Genomic DNA, 13,258 nt, shown 5'->3' on the forward strand with positions numbered 1-13,258 from the left:
GAATAAACATAAAACATCGCAGAAAACGAAATCTTTACTACTGCTCAAACATGGCCGTGGGGTTTTAGGTACCGCAATAATGTGATTTTTCACCTCTGACCGCAAGCCAACCTTAAAACTTCTACAAAGAAAAATGCTGATGTTTTCGTGTACCGAACGGCGGATCCCTTGACGTTCAGATCGTTTCAACACTTTCCATAAAAAATTCAGAACTTGGCTGAACCGATGGCTGATACATTGTGGGGTCGGCTCAGATACCGAGCGACCTAATTCGCTTAGCCTTGTTTGAAAACAAAATAAAACCAACATCGAGGGCTGGCTATTGGAGCAGAAGCCACGGTTTCCATTCTTTTAATGGGAATGTGAGCGACAAGACGAATCACGAATCAGAATGTGGGGAGCTAGGTCGCCGTGGGACTGCGCCGTGGTTCGGGAGCAAAAGCAGCTTCCCAGCAGCATTAGCCGCCGAGCAGCGGCAGGGACAGCATCACATACTCTAGCACACGTAAAAGGGAAGGCAGCGCAACGAATTCGTGATTGAGTTATAAATGAAATTCAATCAAATCAAATCAATCAATTGCAGAAAACAGGACGGAGAGGAGCGCGCAGACCCTGCCCAGGCCGCGGGTTGTTGCGGTTGTCACAGTTGTGTGTGAAAATCGTGGCGCGCGCGAAGGAAGCCGCCCCATGTGGGACCACCCCGTGAGGGAGCGAGAGAGGTCGTACCTGAGGGGGGCCACCGGGGGTGGTTCGGTTTTGTTTTGCAATTGAATGGCCGCGGACAGCCGGAGCGCGCTACAATGTTGTCACAGGATCATTAGCAGCGCGTGTGGGACTGGATTTTGGGAACGAGCCCCACAAGAGCCACAAGAGCCACAAAGCGATTACAAGCGCGGGCTTGGGTTTCTACTTTCTAAGGGTGACAGCAGCAGGACATCAAGGAGCGTGGCCAGCGTGTGTGTCGTAATTGCTCGAACGTGAATCTAAATCAAAATTAGACCGTCGACTGATTGGTTGGAAATAAATACGAAAAAAAAAGTTCCATGGTTTGCATATTAACTGTGCGACGCGATTAGATGTGAAAGTCGTTTTTGTGACTGGCTTTGGGGGGGAAGACCTTTTCCAATCTCACCGGAGGTCCTTCAATACTTACCACACACCGCGAGCAATTCGGAGACACACATTTCACTAAAAAAAGTATTGATCGCCCCCGGGTGGACTCGAACCACCAACCTTTCGGTTAACAGCCGAACGCGCTAACCAATTGCGCCACGAAGGCCGGTTGAGTGTCGCGCGGCGCTAAGTAATAACGAGGTCTTCATGCCTTTAGCCTTTCGGATTCGGAGGTTTCAAGTGATTCCAGCCGCATCCAGCCGCGCGTTGAGTCAATGAGTCAATTATCCTTCGCACCCCTCCCGAGCAAGGTTCCGGCTACCCCGCGGGGACCGGTCTTGCGCTGACTCTTCCGTTCCCGCAACGCGCAATCCGTCAGCCGATCAGTCAACGGTGGCGCGCCACTGTCGTCACGTGCTGCGCGCCTCCGTGATCCTTTCGCCCCCCCCCCCCCCCCCTCGGGTCTGCGGTGGTCTGGGAATGTGCGCGCTGTGCACATAATTCTGTTCGCGCAATGTGTGCAATGCGACCGGCGAATCGGGTCGCGGCCCGGTTCGCCCGAGCCCTAATCAGCTCTCTCGCGGGGGAGGGGGGCGAAGCGGCGCTACAAATGAGCCGGGCATGCGCGGCGTCGGTTTCGATGCGTTTCGATTGCGGGCCGCCCTCAGATAGTGAGGAAAGATTAACTCAGGCATCAGTCGTAGAGCAGTCTATCAAACGTCAGCCGGCGCAACGGAGGCAGCATTATTTAACCGCCGCACCGCGGCAGTGCATAATTGCTCTGCCTACGGCCCGGTGGAAGGTGGTGTCGTCGGGGGGAGCGAAGGGATCCACTTTCTAGATTGCAGTGCGCCGCGGCACCTCTCGCGTAGCGCGGTCGTTTGTCATATCAACATCAAGTGCCATTTTCTCTTCACGATCGCAGGGACCACAGGTGGACCTTGGCTGCCCGAGCCCGAGACCGGGTTGGAACGGCGAGCTAGCGCGTATGTGTGTTTGGGAATGTGATCAAAAACGGTAAAAAAGGAGCAACATCAATTCAAAAATCGATGTACTTTTCACATGGTTTCTGGCGCACTCGCTGGTGCTTTTGGAGCCTCCCGGGGATCGATCTAAACAACCTGTCCGAGTTCTGGACCGGTGGACAGGTTTTCAACCGGTGACCACCTCCACCGGTTGGTCGTAGAGTTTGATGAACGAAAATGTTTTCAGCTGCCACCACAGAGGGAAGGCAATTAAAACGTGTTGCGTTCGACGCCCTTTAATGCGTACGCCGGCGGTGTAACGCGAAAGGCAAGGAATTTAAGTTTTTAATGACCACCGTCTTGGTGTCATTTTAGTAGGCCCTTTCAGTAACGTGCGTTTGGTCCGGCCCGAACTTCCTTTTGAGAGCAAGTGCCAGCAAGCGAAACGTGGTTTGCCTTCAATTTAGTTTGAAGCGTGCCAAATTGGAAACCGTAAATGGAGTAGAAGAATGTACCAAATGTTGGGTTGGCTAGAAAGAAATCCATTATTTTTTTGGAAATTTCAACACTTTATTTAAAATGTTTCCGATGGTCCGGTTTTGCGTAAAATATGCACCGTTTTGTTGGGAAATTTGTTGCCTTTTTAAAGGTATGGCGAACTCCTAAATGGCGAAAAACTTTAGAAATCTATTTTCACAATCTTCTCTTGATGTCAATTTCTTATTGTGAATGGAGTTTTGCAATACGCGGAAAAGGTGATAATCGCATGGTTCAAGGTTTGGGCTATGTGGTGGATGCAATAAAACTTCTTTGAACTTCGAACTGGTTAATCTTTAGCTCCTGAGCGATGCTCTGATTTCTAAAATGCCGATAAATTTTCATTATTTCTGTGTACTTCACACACTTAAACGGTAGCTTAAAAAACTATATAAATCAATATGAAAGTCATTAAAACAGAAGAACAAAAGATAAAAGATAAGAATGAAATGAAGAATAACTAATAGTAAAGTATTAAAATGAACAACTAAACAGTATGCAAAAAGAGAAAACTCCCGAAAACAAAGTGTAACATAAAGAAAGTGATAAAGCCGCTTTCCGTTCCGACCGAATTCGGACAAACCCTTAACGGTCAGGCGGCAGGCGGAAGTAGCTGCAGTGCAGGAGCAAAAAACGGAACTAGCCACAGCGACACCATCTCCTCGGTGTGCATGCGCCGGTGCACCGAGGACAAATATCTCCGAGCATCGGTTATTAATTTTCTCACACTTCGGAATGCCCTTCCAGCGGACGGTTCATTACCACCCGGGGGGAGGTGGTGCTCTGCCGGGGGGTGAGCGTGTGTTCGTCACCCATCGCATCCAGCGCGCCAGCACTTCAGCTGCTGTCCCGTGTGGCATGAGGAGAAGACCCGCCGGTGGCCGGTTTAAGAGATGTTTATTTTTTACTCCAAAGAGCCCCATGTTTGCCCGCAACGGGTCCGGCGGGGCTGGAAAAATGCTTTCGCGCCTCCTGCTAATGGGACCGGGGGTGGCCGTGGTAGCGAGGTGGTAATGGGTGGTGAGCATAGGAGCAAAAAAACCAACCCCGAGCCCGGACCCTGCCGTCTAATGGGTGCAAAAATTAATTTATGCGACAAATGACTCCATCGCCTCCATCGACGGCGACGACGAGGAGCACCGCCCTCTGGTGGCCAGTTCTTCGAGGGTCCAAGTCTGACCCAACCTGATCGGTGTGTGGAGTATGTGTCGAGTTCCCCCTTTGCCGAGTGCCGAAGGAGCAGCAATCGTTGGGATCTGTGGTGACGTGTCGCCGTAATCGTCGTCACGTCGCCGTCCGGGCGTACTCCTCGGCAGTCCCCGGCAGTCCTAGTCGGAGTGGCCAGGGAGACTCGATTTGTCGCACACGATAACGAGAGATGACTTTAATTAGTTATGTTTGTCACGAAAAAAAAACGAGGCCTAGTGTCTCTCTGGCGCGGTCGGTGGCTGGTGTCGGCGTGGCATGTGGCGCGGTCTCACCTGACCACTTTGACTACGTGTAGTCCAGGGCCCCCCGGGCCCCGGCCCCGGCCTAATGCAGCGGAACCGGAGGCGAAAGGTGTTAACTAGTGAGCTTTTTCGCGATTAGGTGTGATCCGGGAGCCTTTCGCCCGTTCGCGCTCTCTTCGGACTCGGACATCAAATACCAATTAGCGTGTGACTCAACGCGGGGCAGGAATTGTCCTGCGCGGCGGGCTGGCGCTGGCAGCGCTGATGAATCCGCGGGCACTAATCTACTTCATCGTCTGCTACCGTTTCGATGATGTCCGATTGCTTGAGCGATGGGCGCAGACGTTGAACGCTGGACTGGCCGTTTTGATGACTTCAATTTAACTTCTGCCACTGCCCCGAAGTTACACGCCATGACTGATAGGGGGCCCCTGGGCCACAGTCGAGTCGCTGGTCTGGTTCGAAAGCTCAGCCACGCAGACCCCCGCTCACATTCACCGGTTTAATTGGTTCAATCAGTTCACCTGCAGGAGTCTGGCTGGTGCGCCGTCAGGTGATTTGTTAATTCGAAAATTATTTACGTCGCTGCTCGTTAAAGTAGCTGCTGCTGCTACTTCATATTTCTAGCCGCCCTCGTCGGCCCGAGGGGGGGCACTCGGCGAGTGGAGAGTGCACAAACAGAAAGGAGCTGTCGGCGCGGAGATTTCGCAAAACGACCACGACCACGGGCACCAGGCGAACGAGGAATCACTATCGGTTGGTCCGGAGAGACCTGTCGTAATCTCGCTCCTAGCTAGTACTTCGCCTCTTGAGGGCGCTGACATTAACCCATACGTTACACGTTGCTGCGGTCTGGGGCTTGTAAACCGACGGCTTGAAGTAAGGTCCGATTTGAAGTCACGTTATCCCAATTAGGTTTTAGGTGGACGCTCGGTGTCTAGTATTAGTCATAAAGTCGTTTGGGAGCTCTGGGAATTCTGGTCCAGGGGCAGTGTTATTGGTACCATCTCTATTTTGAGTCTTGACCTCGGTCGCTTGGACTCCTGGAGGTGACGTCTCCAGCTCAAGCACTGGACTTGCGGTGATTGCTGCTCCTACACGTCTCCAGCAGATGTCGCAGGGGTCATCGCAGGAAGTGTGCGCCACCGTTTCGCTTCCATTCCTCCGCCGGCATAATTAAATTACAATTCCAAGCATGTTCGGCCCCGGCCCCGCTTGTCAATCAGCTGGCGGCCGGATGCGGGCTGTCAAATAAAGTAGCGTACAGCGCAGCGTTGGCTTCCCGCAGCCAGGAGCATTCCCGGTTCGTGAAGCGAATCATAAATTGCACTCCCTGACTCCGGTTCGATCTCCGGTTCCGCGGGCGCGTGCATTGGACCTTTGTTCTTGGTTTTTGTTGGTCCATCGCAAGATTGTGCGCACCTTTCGATGCGCGCAGCATCGTGTTTTTGTGTCGCTGGAGCGCTTCTGTCATCTCCGCCGACATGTGTCGTTGGCGAGACAACTCTCAGAACGCTTCTCTGGTAGACACGCATAAAAACACACCGCACCGGACCCTTGAGCAGGACGTAGTCACGTGTCCGGCGGGTTTAGGCCGCTGATTGATGGATCGAAATGGACATTTGGCCGTTAGGCCGCTTTGCGGGCCCACTCCCCGGGGGCAATCGGCCCAGCGCCGAGGCCGTGAGGCAGTGTGTGGAAGAATGCAAAAACCGGAGTCTGGCCCTCGGAGTCGGACACAGACACACACGCGCGCATGGGGTGGCGTATCATAATGTTGCGACAAATTGTCGCATTCATTCGCATGCCTCAACATGCGCTCAGCTGGCTCGGCGGGTCTGCCGCCGCCAGAAGGAAGGCGTTCCTTTCACCTGCCCTGCGCCATCGCGATTCGCCTCCCAGCCACCTTCTGGGAGAGGCTCCTATGCGCGCGCGCGCCACGGTGGCGTCGCAGCGATGATTGATCTGAGGTGCGGACAGATCAGTCATGATCTTCGGGGACGGGATCCACGCGGGGATAAGACGCCCAGCGGTCAGCAGCAGTTGTCATTTCAATTTACCGCTACCGCCTGGCTGCGCTAAATGCGGCCGGAGGCACGCACCGGCCCCGACGCGAAAGCATGCACCCGGACCCCGTTCGACCGCAGGTTGCACCGAGCCGTAGCTGGAGCATTCTGAAGTGGTAGCAAGTTGCATTAACGCGGCCGACCCCAGAGAGTATTGTGGCGACGGTTTGGGGGCAAAAAACTTGGCTCCACTCTCTAGTACACGGAGCCATTCGAGGCGAGGGCATACTTGCATTGGAATAGACGAATACATTGTATTCCTCGCATTGGAGTTCTCTTAAATCACGCTCCGTACTTAAATCAAACTGCAAAAGGTTGAGCAACAGCAGGTACAACTAATTCAGTCGAAGAATCGACGGTCGAAGATCGCCTATGTTTTGTCCCAAATCATCCTTGGACATGTTTTAAAGAAGTGGACAGCGATAATTTCTACAATTAACGCGATTCCGGAGCCCTAGGGCAAATCCATAAAATCTAATTCATAGACCACTGGTGGCCTCCGATCACCGATTGGGAAGCAGATTGGTCAAGAAGAACCTGCGATCACCAGCTCTATTTGTAGTGTCACCTCAAGCAAACTTGACGAATTTTATAATGTTGGAGCATAGAGGTTGCTATAACTGTGGTAATTTGAATGGAACTTCTTGGGTGGAATTGTTAGAATCAATTTTTACCAATTCCAAATGAGCTGCGGCGACTAAGGTTTAACAAAACTTGATTTTGACTTGCCTCCATTGGGCCTATTGTTAAATATTCGATGTGAATCGTCGTGCGTCGTGCCAATGAGTATCTCGAAGATTCTTCGGAAAAGCTTCTCCTTTGGCGGAAGTTTTGTCCATAACCTTAAAAAATTTGCTTCGAGGAGTACGATTCTTGGAACAATTGGTGTTAAATTGATGTTTTTTGCACTTGGCCGGCCGCTTTTGGGCTAGGTGTACGTGTGGTCTATGGCTCTAGCCCCAGTTCCCGGTAGATTCGTAGATAGATACAGTAATTGCTCTATTTTTGCTCTATGTAATTGCTCTATTGCTCTCTCAATAGAACATGAATATTTATTTATTTGATTGAGGAAAGGAAGCGAAATATGATCCAGCTCGGCCACAACAAGCAGCATCGAAGGTTCTCATTTAACTAAGTCTCAATTTCAAGTAAATCAATTCAAATACTTAGACGTGCCTACGGTTGGTTCCCCGACGTGGACTGTATTATTATTAATACGGGTATTATTAATCCACACGAAATAACTGCGACCATTTGCTTATTTGTTATTTATATAGTTGTAAGTGAAAGAAAAAGAAATCGGTTACTAATATTGAACTTCCTATTGAAACTCCTTGCGACTTGCAGAGAGTAACATCGTCATCATCATTCGCTGATGTGCTGACTGATTACTGGAACTGAACCGATCACCTTGAGGTTGTAAATTGACTTTATCAAATAACATTGAAGGCTAGGAATAAAACTATTACACTGAACGCCCCAAGTCACGATTGACTTGGTGCTTGTACTACTCTGCATTCAATGCGATGCATTCACACGAAGTTGCCACTACTCTTCCAGTTACTGATTAGACGGATGCAGCGCGGGAAGCACGATAGTTGAAACCAGTTCTAGTACCGGCGTGGCTGCTACCGGGATTTCAAGCTAAACTTGGGTGCGGATTTTTTCCCCGATTTGCGTACTGACAACATCGCAGAGGCAGTCAGAGTGTGCGTGGCAAACCGATCCTCTACCTCATGAACTGAACTACCTCGCTCATTGTTTTAGTCTCCGCTCGGCAGCGTCAATAGAATGGTGTCGTGTACGGTGGTGCTGCTTCTCCTATCGCTCTCCTCCATCGCGAATGGTGAGGCCGGTCGCGGAATTAGGCTTGAAATGCATCACCTGATCCTCCATCTATCCACAGGCTTCACTTTGCTACCCCTGGACATGGGTCTCGACGGTGACGGGTTGCCCTTTATGACCAGAGAACGGACGGAGTTTGACGGTAAGTCGTTCGTCGCTGACTGGCGTTACCAACCCCTGGATTCATCCCATCTCCCTCGCGTTCAGACTGTCACCTGCGCTACGCACGGTACGGTAGAACGGAAGTTAACGTTCAGGATCCGACGGTGCCTTACAACGAAACCCGAGAACTTCAACATGTGGTGGCGATAGGTTGGACGCGACGACCCGGAACTATCGAGTGGCCCTGTATGGGTGTGCTGATATGGGAAAACCTGGTGCTCAGCACGGCACACTGTAGCATTGATGACGCGTAAGTGACCGGCGAACGTAATCATTGCCTCCTTCGTACTTAATCTTGTTTGTTCCGTGTAGAGGAACCGCTCCGGATGTGGTCCGGATGGGCGGTGGCGACTACTTTCCCGACTCGAGCATTCCGGAGCGTGAGCAGCGACGTCTCCAGCAGCGAGCTATCGTGGCCATCACGAGGCATCCCGATTACCGGGCCGGAGAGAACGATATTGCGCTGCTGAAGCTAGACAAACCTATCAGGTGAGTTCGCCCCGAGCGGTTTTAGATCCCATCTAATCGATCGATACGATATCGATCGTAGTGTGAACCCGACGGCAGGTCCCGCCTGTATGTGGTTGTACGACGCGGTGCCCTTTCCGTTGCTCGAAACCGTCGGATGGAAGAGGCAAACGCCTCGTCGAACCGGACGAGTCAGCAAAATTGTTTCCACCGAAGAGTTCGAGCAAGCACCGAACGGCGGGTGCGGAGCTGGTGCTGCTGCTGCCACCAGCCAACAGTTTTGTGTGGCACGAGCCAACCCGGATTCGAGCCAGTGTCTCGATTCTCGTGGAGGTGTGCTGCAGATGAGGCTTCTTCACAACTACAGAACGACTCCGTTCGTGTTGGGTCTGCAGGTGGCCGACGATGCGTCATGCACAACACCGACACGGGCGTACACGAAGCTTGCCTCGTTCCGGGACTGGATTTTGGCTGAGGTACAGAAGCTCAGCAGTACGGTCAATGCCGGCGCACTGCACCCGGCCGCTTGTGCGCTCCACTACGTCCACTTTCGGCCCCGCGTCGAGGATCTGCTCCAGGAGCGCGAGGGAGAAATGCCTTGGCTAGGCGCGCAGGTTAGTGCGGTGGAGGATAGTACGCTGAAATACATCGTCCAGATAGTGTGGCCTCCGAACGTACAGGGCGGCGCACGTAACGATTGCGTCGGAACGTTCGTCGACCAGCAGACGGTTCTTACGCTGGCGGAGTGTGTCGGCGGCACTACACCCGGTGGGTACGTATCCTGTTCATTCGTTTGGCCTCATGGTACAGCTTGGTCTTCTAACCACCTCCACTTTTCGCTTCCGCAGTGTAAAACCCACCTCGGTAAGGACCAAGCACCAGTACCGAAGTATGTCGTACAACATTGCCAGCATAGTGGTACATCCGGAGTACGGGCCGGCCACGCCCAGTGCCAACTTGGCCGTGATAAAATTAGCGCGCCGGGCGGAAGTGATTCCGGCGTGCATTTGGCTCGCGCAACCCGACGTAGCTCCCGACCGGGTTGACCTGGCCGGGGTAGGCAGAAACCAGCTGCACACCTACTCCGATCGAACCGACGGTGATAGTGAGTACTGCCTGATGCTCCGGTCTCCCGGTGCAACTCACAACACGCTTGTTCTGGTCAGTTTCAGAACCGGCTGCGACGTTCATACTTCCTGCCGTCGAGCGGCGTCCCTGGGCGGAATGTTCGGCCCGTGTCAACCGAAGTCTGGCCGGTTTGAGCGGGGATGACAGTCTGTGCTTCGAGGAGGAGCACTGGATGGTGCCGGAAGCGTGCCAGACGCTGAGAGGAGGACCCGTGCAGCGGTACGTGGGCCGCGATGGGGCCTTCTACAAGTACGTTTTCGGGCTCAATCTTTTCGGTGGCACGTGTGGCTACGGGATGCCGGCCGTGGCCATAGCCCTCGCACCGCACGCGACCTGGCTGCGGTCGGTTATGATGACGCAGCGGAAGCCGGCCGTCACGTCCCAGCCCGTTCTGTTCATCAATCCCGATCTGCGGCCGAGCGATGAGTGCCGGAACGGGGATGGATCGGATGGGGTTTGCGTACCGCACGAGCGGTGTCTGGTGGCCACAGAGCTACTGAGTGGCGTCGGTGCGGTAACGTTCTGCACGAACGGATCCATCATCTGCTGCCCGTGGGGTGACATAACCCGCGGGGCGAGCGCCAATCCGGGGCGCGAGCAGCTCGATGGGTGCGAGGACCGGTATCAGGCCATTCGAAAGCAGCGCTGGATCGGATGGAACAACAACGAGACCCAGTACGACAATATGGCCTCCTTGGTAAGACCTGGACAACGTTCTTGAAGACGCCCTGGGCCGGAAGGTTCTAATGATTCCATCGGCAGGCTGAAATAGGGTGGCCGTTGAACGGAGGGAAACTGTCGTTCCCGTGCAGCGGGTTCCTGATCACACCGCAGACCATCGTCACGACGGCCCGGTGTGCGGAGACGTACAGCTGGAAGCCGACCGTGGCGCGGATCGGTGCGCTCGGGGCGAGCGATGCCACCAACTACCTGGTGCAACCGATTCGCCGCGTGACGGTACACGACGACTACGACGAGTCGAGCGGCCTGCACAACCTGGCCCTCATCACCCTGGCCACGGCCATCACGCCCTCGGCCCACGTGTTCCCCGCGTGCCTCTGGAGCAACCGGACGCACGCACCCCTGCGACCGAGCGCTATCCATTTGCGTAAGACCCTGCGGCACCAATTTAATCTAAGTCCTAAGTTAACCCAAGTATCGTCCCCTCGTTTCCAGAGGAGTATGAACCGAACGTGGTCTTCGTGGAGGTATTCCCTTTGTACGACCGGGATTGTGAGGAGCGCCTCAATACAACGCTTGCGGACGGTCAGCTCTGTCTGCTGAGGGGCAGCCCGGAAACGAAGTACATCAGCGTTGTAAAGTGCCTCCAAACGGGGGCCAACATTGTGTGGGACAAGCGGGACGGGCCACCGGAAGTGGAGGTTCCCCAGTACCTGGTGGGCATCTTTAGCCACGGCGGGTGCGCCTCGAACGAAGACATACTCATCGCTACGCGGATCTCGCACTACTACGATTGGATAGCGAGCCGGTTGAAGTAGACGGACCTCCAGCGCCATGGTCGGACTTTTGGAAAACAAATTTGAAATAAACATGGGCGCCGCTCGTTCTGGATTTAACGATCCTCTATCACCACACCGGAGTCGGTTGACGGAGTGGACGAAGACGATTAGATGCTTGTCTCGGCCTCACTGGGCCGCATCGTGTCCCCACGTCACGGCGCCCAGCCAGAGGTGCGCATCGCCAATGAGCCCGGACGCCGATGCGTATCGGCCTCGCGCGCGCGCCCTTATCGCTGACAGCATCTCGCGCATCAATTATTCGCCTCGAAAGCGCACCGCGTAACTCGCCGCCGATCTCGTCTTGTGACCACCGCGCAGGTGCGGCATTGCGCGCGATTCGCTGCGATAAACACACACGGACCTCTGTGTCGTTAGCAGCCCCCAAGCAGGGGCTAAAGCTCGGCCCAGGTGATGATGGGCAAGCGCAGCATCTCACAAAAACACGGCGCGGCCAATCATCACAGCCCGCTGGCGAAGGATGCCATCTCATCTGGCATTCGGCCCTCTGGCTGCGGTTGCCGTATTTCTTGTCGGCCTCGAGACTCGCGGAGCCTATCGCAGATCGCTTATCGGCGATAAGATCGAGTGGTATGAGCACGCGCGAACCGCACCGATGATGTCCGCGCGCGGTGTCGCCAGGGGCGCGGGCTCTTTTTAGTGGCGCAGAAAAGGATCGCATCAAATTCGCCCGGTGACCGTTGACGTTCCGTTGCGCAAAAATGGGCCACCGAGTAGCTCCCCTGGGGGGAAAAGATTTCATCGGGCTTCAGCCTCCCGTATCTAACTTGACCATCGCGTTGGGAACTATCGAATACCTGGCCGGCATAGCATTTTCCGCTTGATTAAGCCGTAACGAATCCCGAGCCGGTTCCCGGGACAAAGAATGGTGGCTGCGTCGTACACCGGTTCCAGTGCGTGGCCGCTTTTACTTCTCAGAAGAAGCGCTCATTTAACTTCCGTAACCCAATTGGCAACTCGCGTACGGAACGAAAGAGAACGCGACCGGGTTGCTAAGTTCGGTTAACCCATCCCGTTGACTGTTGTAGGGTTCCGCGAGTTCTAAAAATAGCCCGCAGCAGCGCGAGAAGTGCGTGTGCGCATCACGCGGCTCTTCGTAGCCATCGCTAGAAGCGCATCCGGGGAAGGGTTGTATATAGGCACGGGCCACCGGTACGTTTCGCTGGAGGTGTGTGTCTTCGTATGTGATGGCACGATAACTGAACATTGATCGCCAAAAACAGTTTAGTTTGCAGATCTGTCCAGTGGCATGCGTCACACTTCTAATGGTAGTCTTTCTTCTGTGTCATCGGTGATCTCTCGCTGCACAGCGACGGGCCGTACGCACGATTGATGTCATCTGTGACACAAGATTCTACCGACGTACGAAATTAGTTGAAATTGTAATTATACAAGTTAGCTTAGCTTCGGATTAAAATTACATTGTTCAGAACGCTTCCATATAACTCGGGCACTGCCGAGCAGTTGGCCCATTCTTTTTGCCGAATCGAAAAGGAGTTGCCTTTGCCGAAGAGTACGAAACGGAACACGTCTAGCCAACAAAAGTTTGTTACTTTTTTTGTGCATTATTGAACTTCTTCAATGCATCGTTATAAATTGCGGTTATGCAGCAACTCTTTAGGATGGCATATAGCATCCGCCCAAATGGTTTGGTTCTTCCACTAACTTGTATAGGGCTGTTAAACAGGCTTTTTGTGGCAAGAATCTGGAACATTTAGAAAAGTCCTTTGATGTTTTTGTTAAAATGGGTATATCTTCTTTTTGAATCTCTATTTTGAGACGTTGAATGTTAGTTTAAGGTTCTAAGAGCAAAATTTTGACTGTGAAATGACACTTTTATTTAATCTCGTACACTGGTATGGCCGTTTGCGGTCATAGGTGAATTTGAGCACCGCAAAAACATGTTTAGTTTGAGTTGGAAGCTTGAAGTTTTCAGATTTTCACACCAATTTCATTCGGTTTGCTCGGTAATAAACCAACTAGAG

The 13,258-nt window shown here is 53.2% G+C and overlaps 2 protein-coding genes and 1 non-coding gene across 3 annotated transcripts in view; 1 reads left to right on the forward strand and 2 right to left on the reverse strand.

The window, feature by feature from the left end:
• Positions 1-13,258, reverse strand: part of LOC128278610 (Krueppel-like factor luna) — a 38,861-nt gene that overhangs the window by 23,089 nt on the left and 2,514 nt on the right. The window lies entirely within an intron of this gene.
• Trnan-guu (transfer RNA asparagine (anticodon GUU)) lies at positions 1,206-1,279 on the reverse strand. Its single transcript has one exon. It is a non-coding gene; the product is annotated as a tRNA-Asn (tRNA).
• Positions 7,917-11,320, forward strand: LOC128269509 (uncharacterized). Its single transcript, XM_053006991.1, has 9 exons — positions 7,917-7,978; positions 8,039-8,119; positions 8,185-8,389; positions 8,452-8,628; positions 8,690-9,379; positions 9,456-9,712; positions 9,774-10,432; positions 10,498-10,843; positions 10,912-11,320. Exons 1-9 carry the CDS (start codon positions 7,924-7,926, stop codon positions 11,232-11,234), a joined length of 2,793 nt encoding a protein of 930 aa, XP_052862951.1. The 5' UTR covers positions 7,917-7,923; the 3' UTR covers positions 11,235-11,320.

Source organism: Anopheles cruzii, chromosome 2, assembly GCF_943734635.1.
Source record: "Anopheles cruzii chromosome 2, idAnoCruzAS_RS32_06, whole genome shotgun sequence".
NCBI classification, from domain to species: domain Eukaryota; kingdom Metazoa; phylum Arthropoda; class Insecta; order Diptera; family Culicidae; genus Anopheles; species Anopheles cruzii.

Excerpts from the sequence above, each read along its gene's own strand:
- LOC128269509 (XM_053006991.1), top strand. The coding sequence starts at position 7,924 with ATGGTGTCGTGTACGGTGGTGCTGCTTCTCCTATCGCTCTCCTCCATC. Across the intron at positions 9,380-9,455 it reads GGCGGCACTACACCCGGTGG|TGTAAAACCCACCTCGGTAA; the intron begins GTACGTATCCTG and ends TCGCTTCCGCAG. Across the intron at positions 10,433-10,497 it reads ACGACAATATGGCCTCCTTG|GCTGAAATAGGGTGGCCGTT; the intron begins GTAAGACCTGGA and ends TTCCATCGGCAG.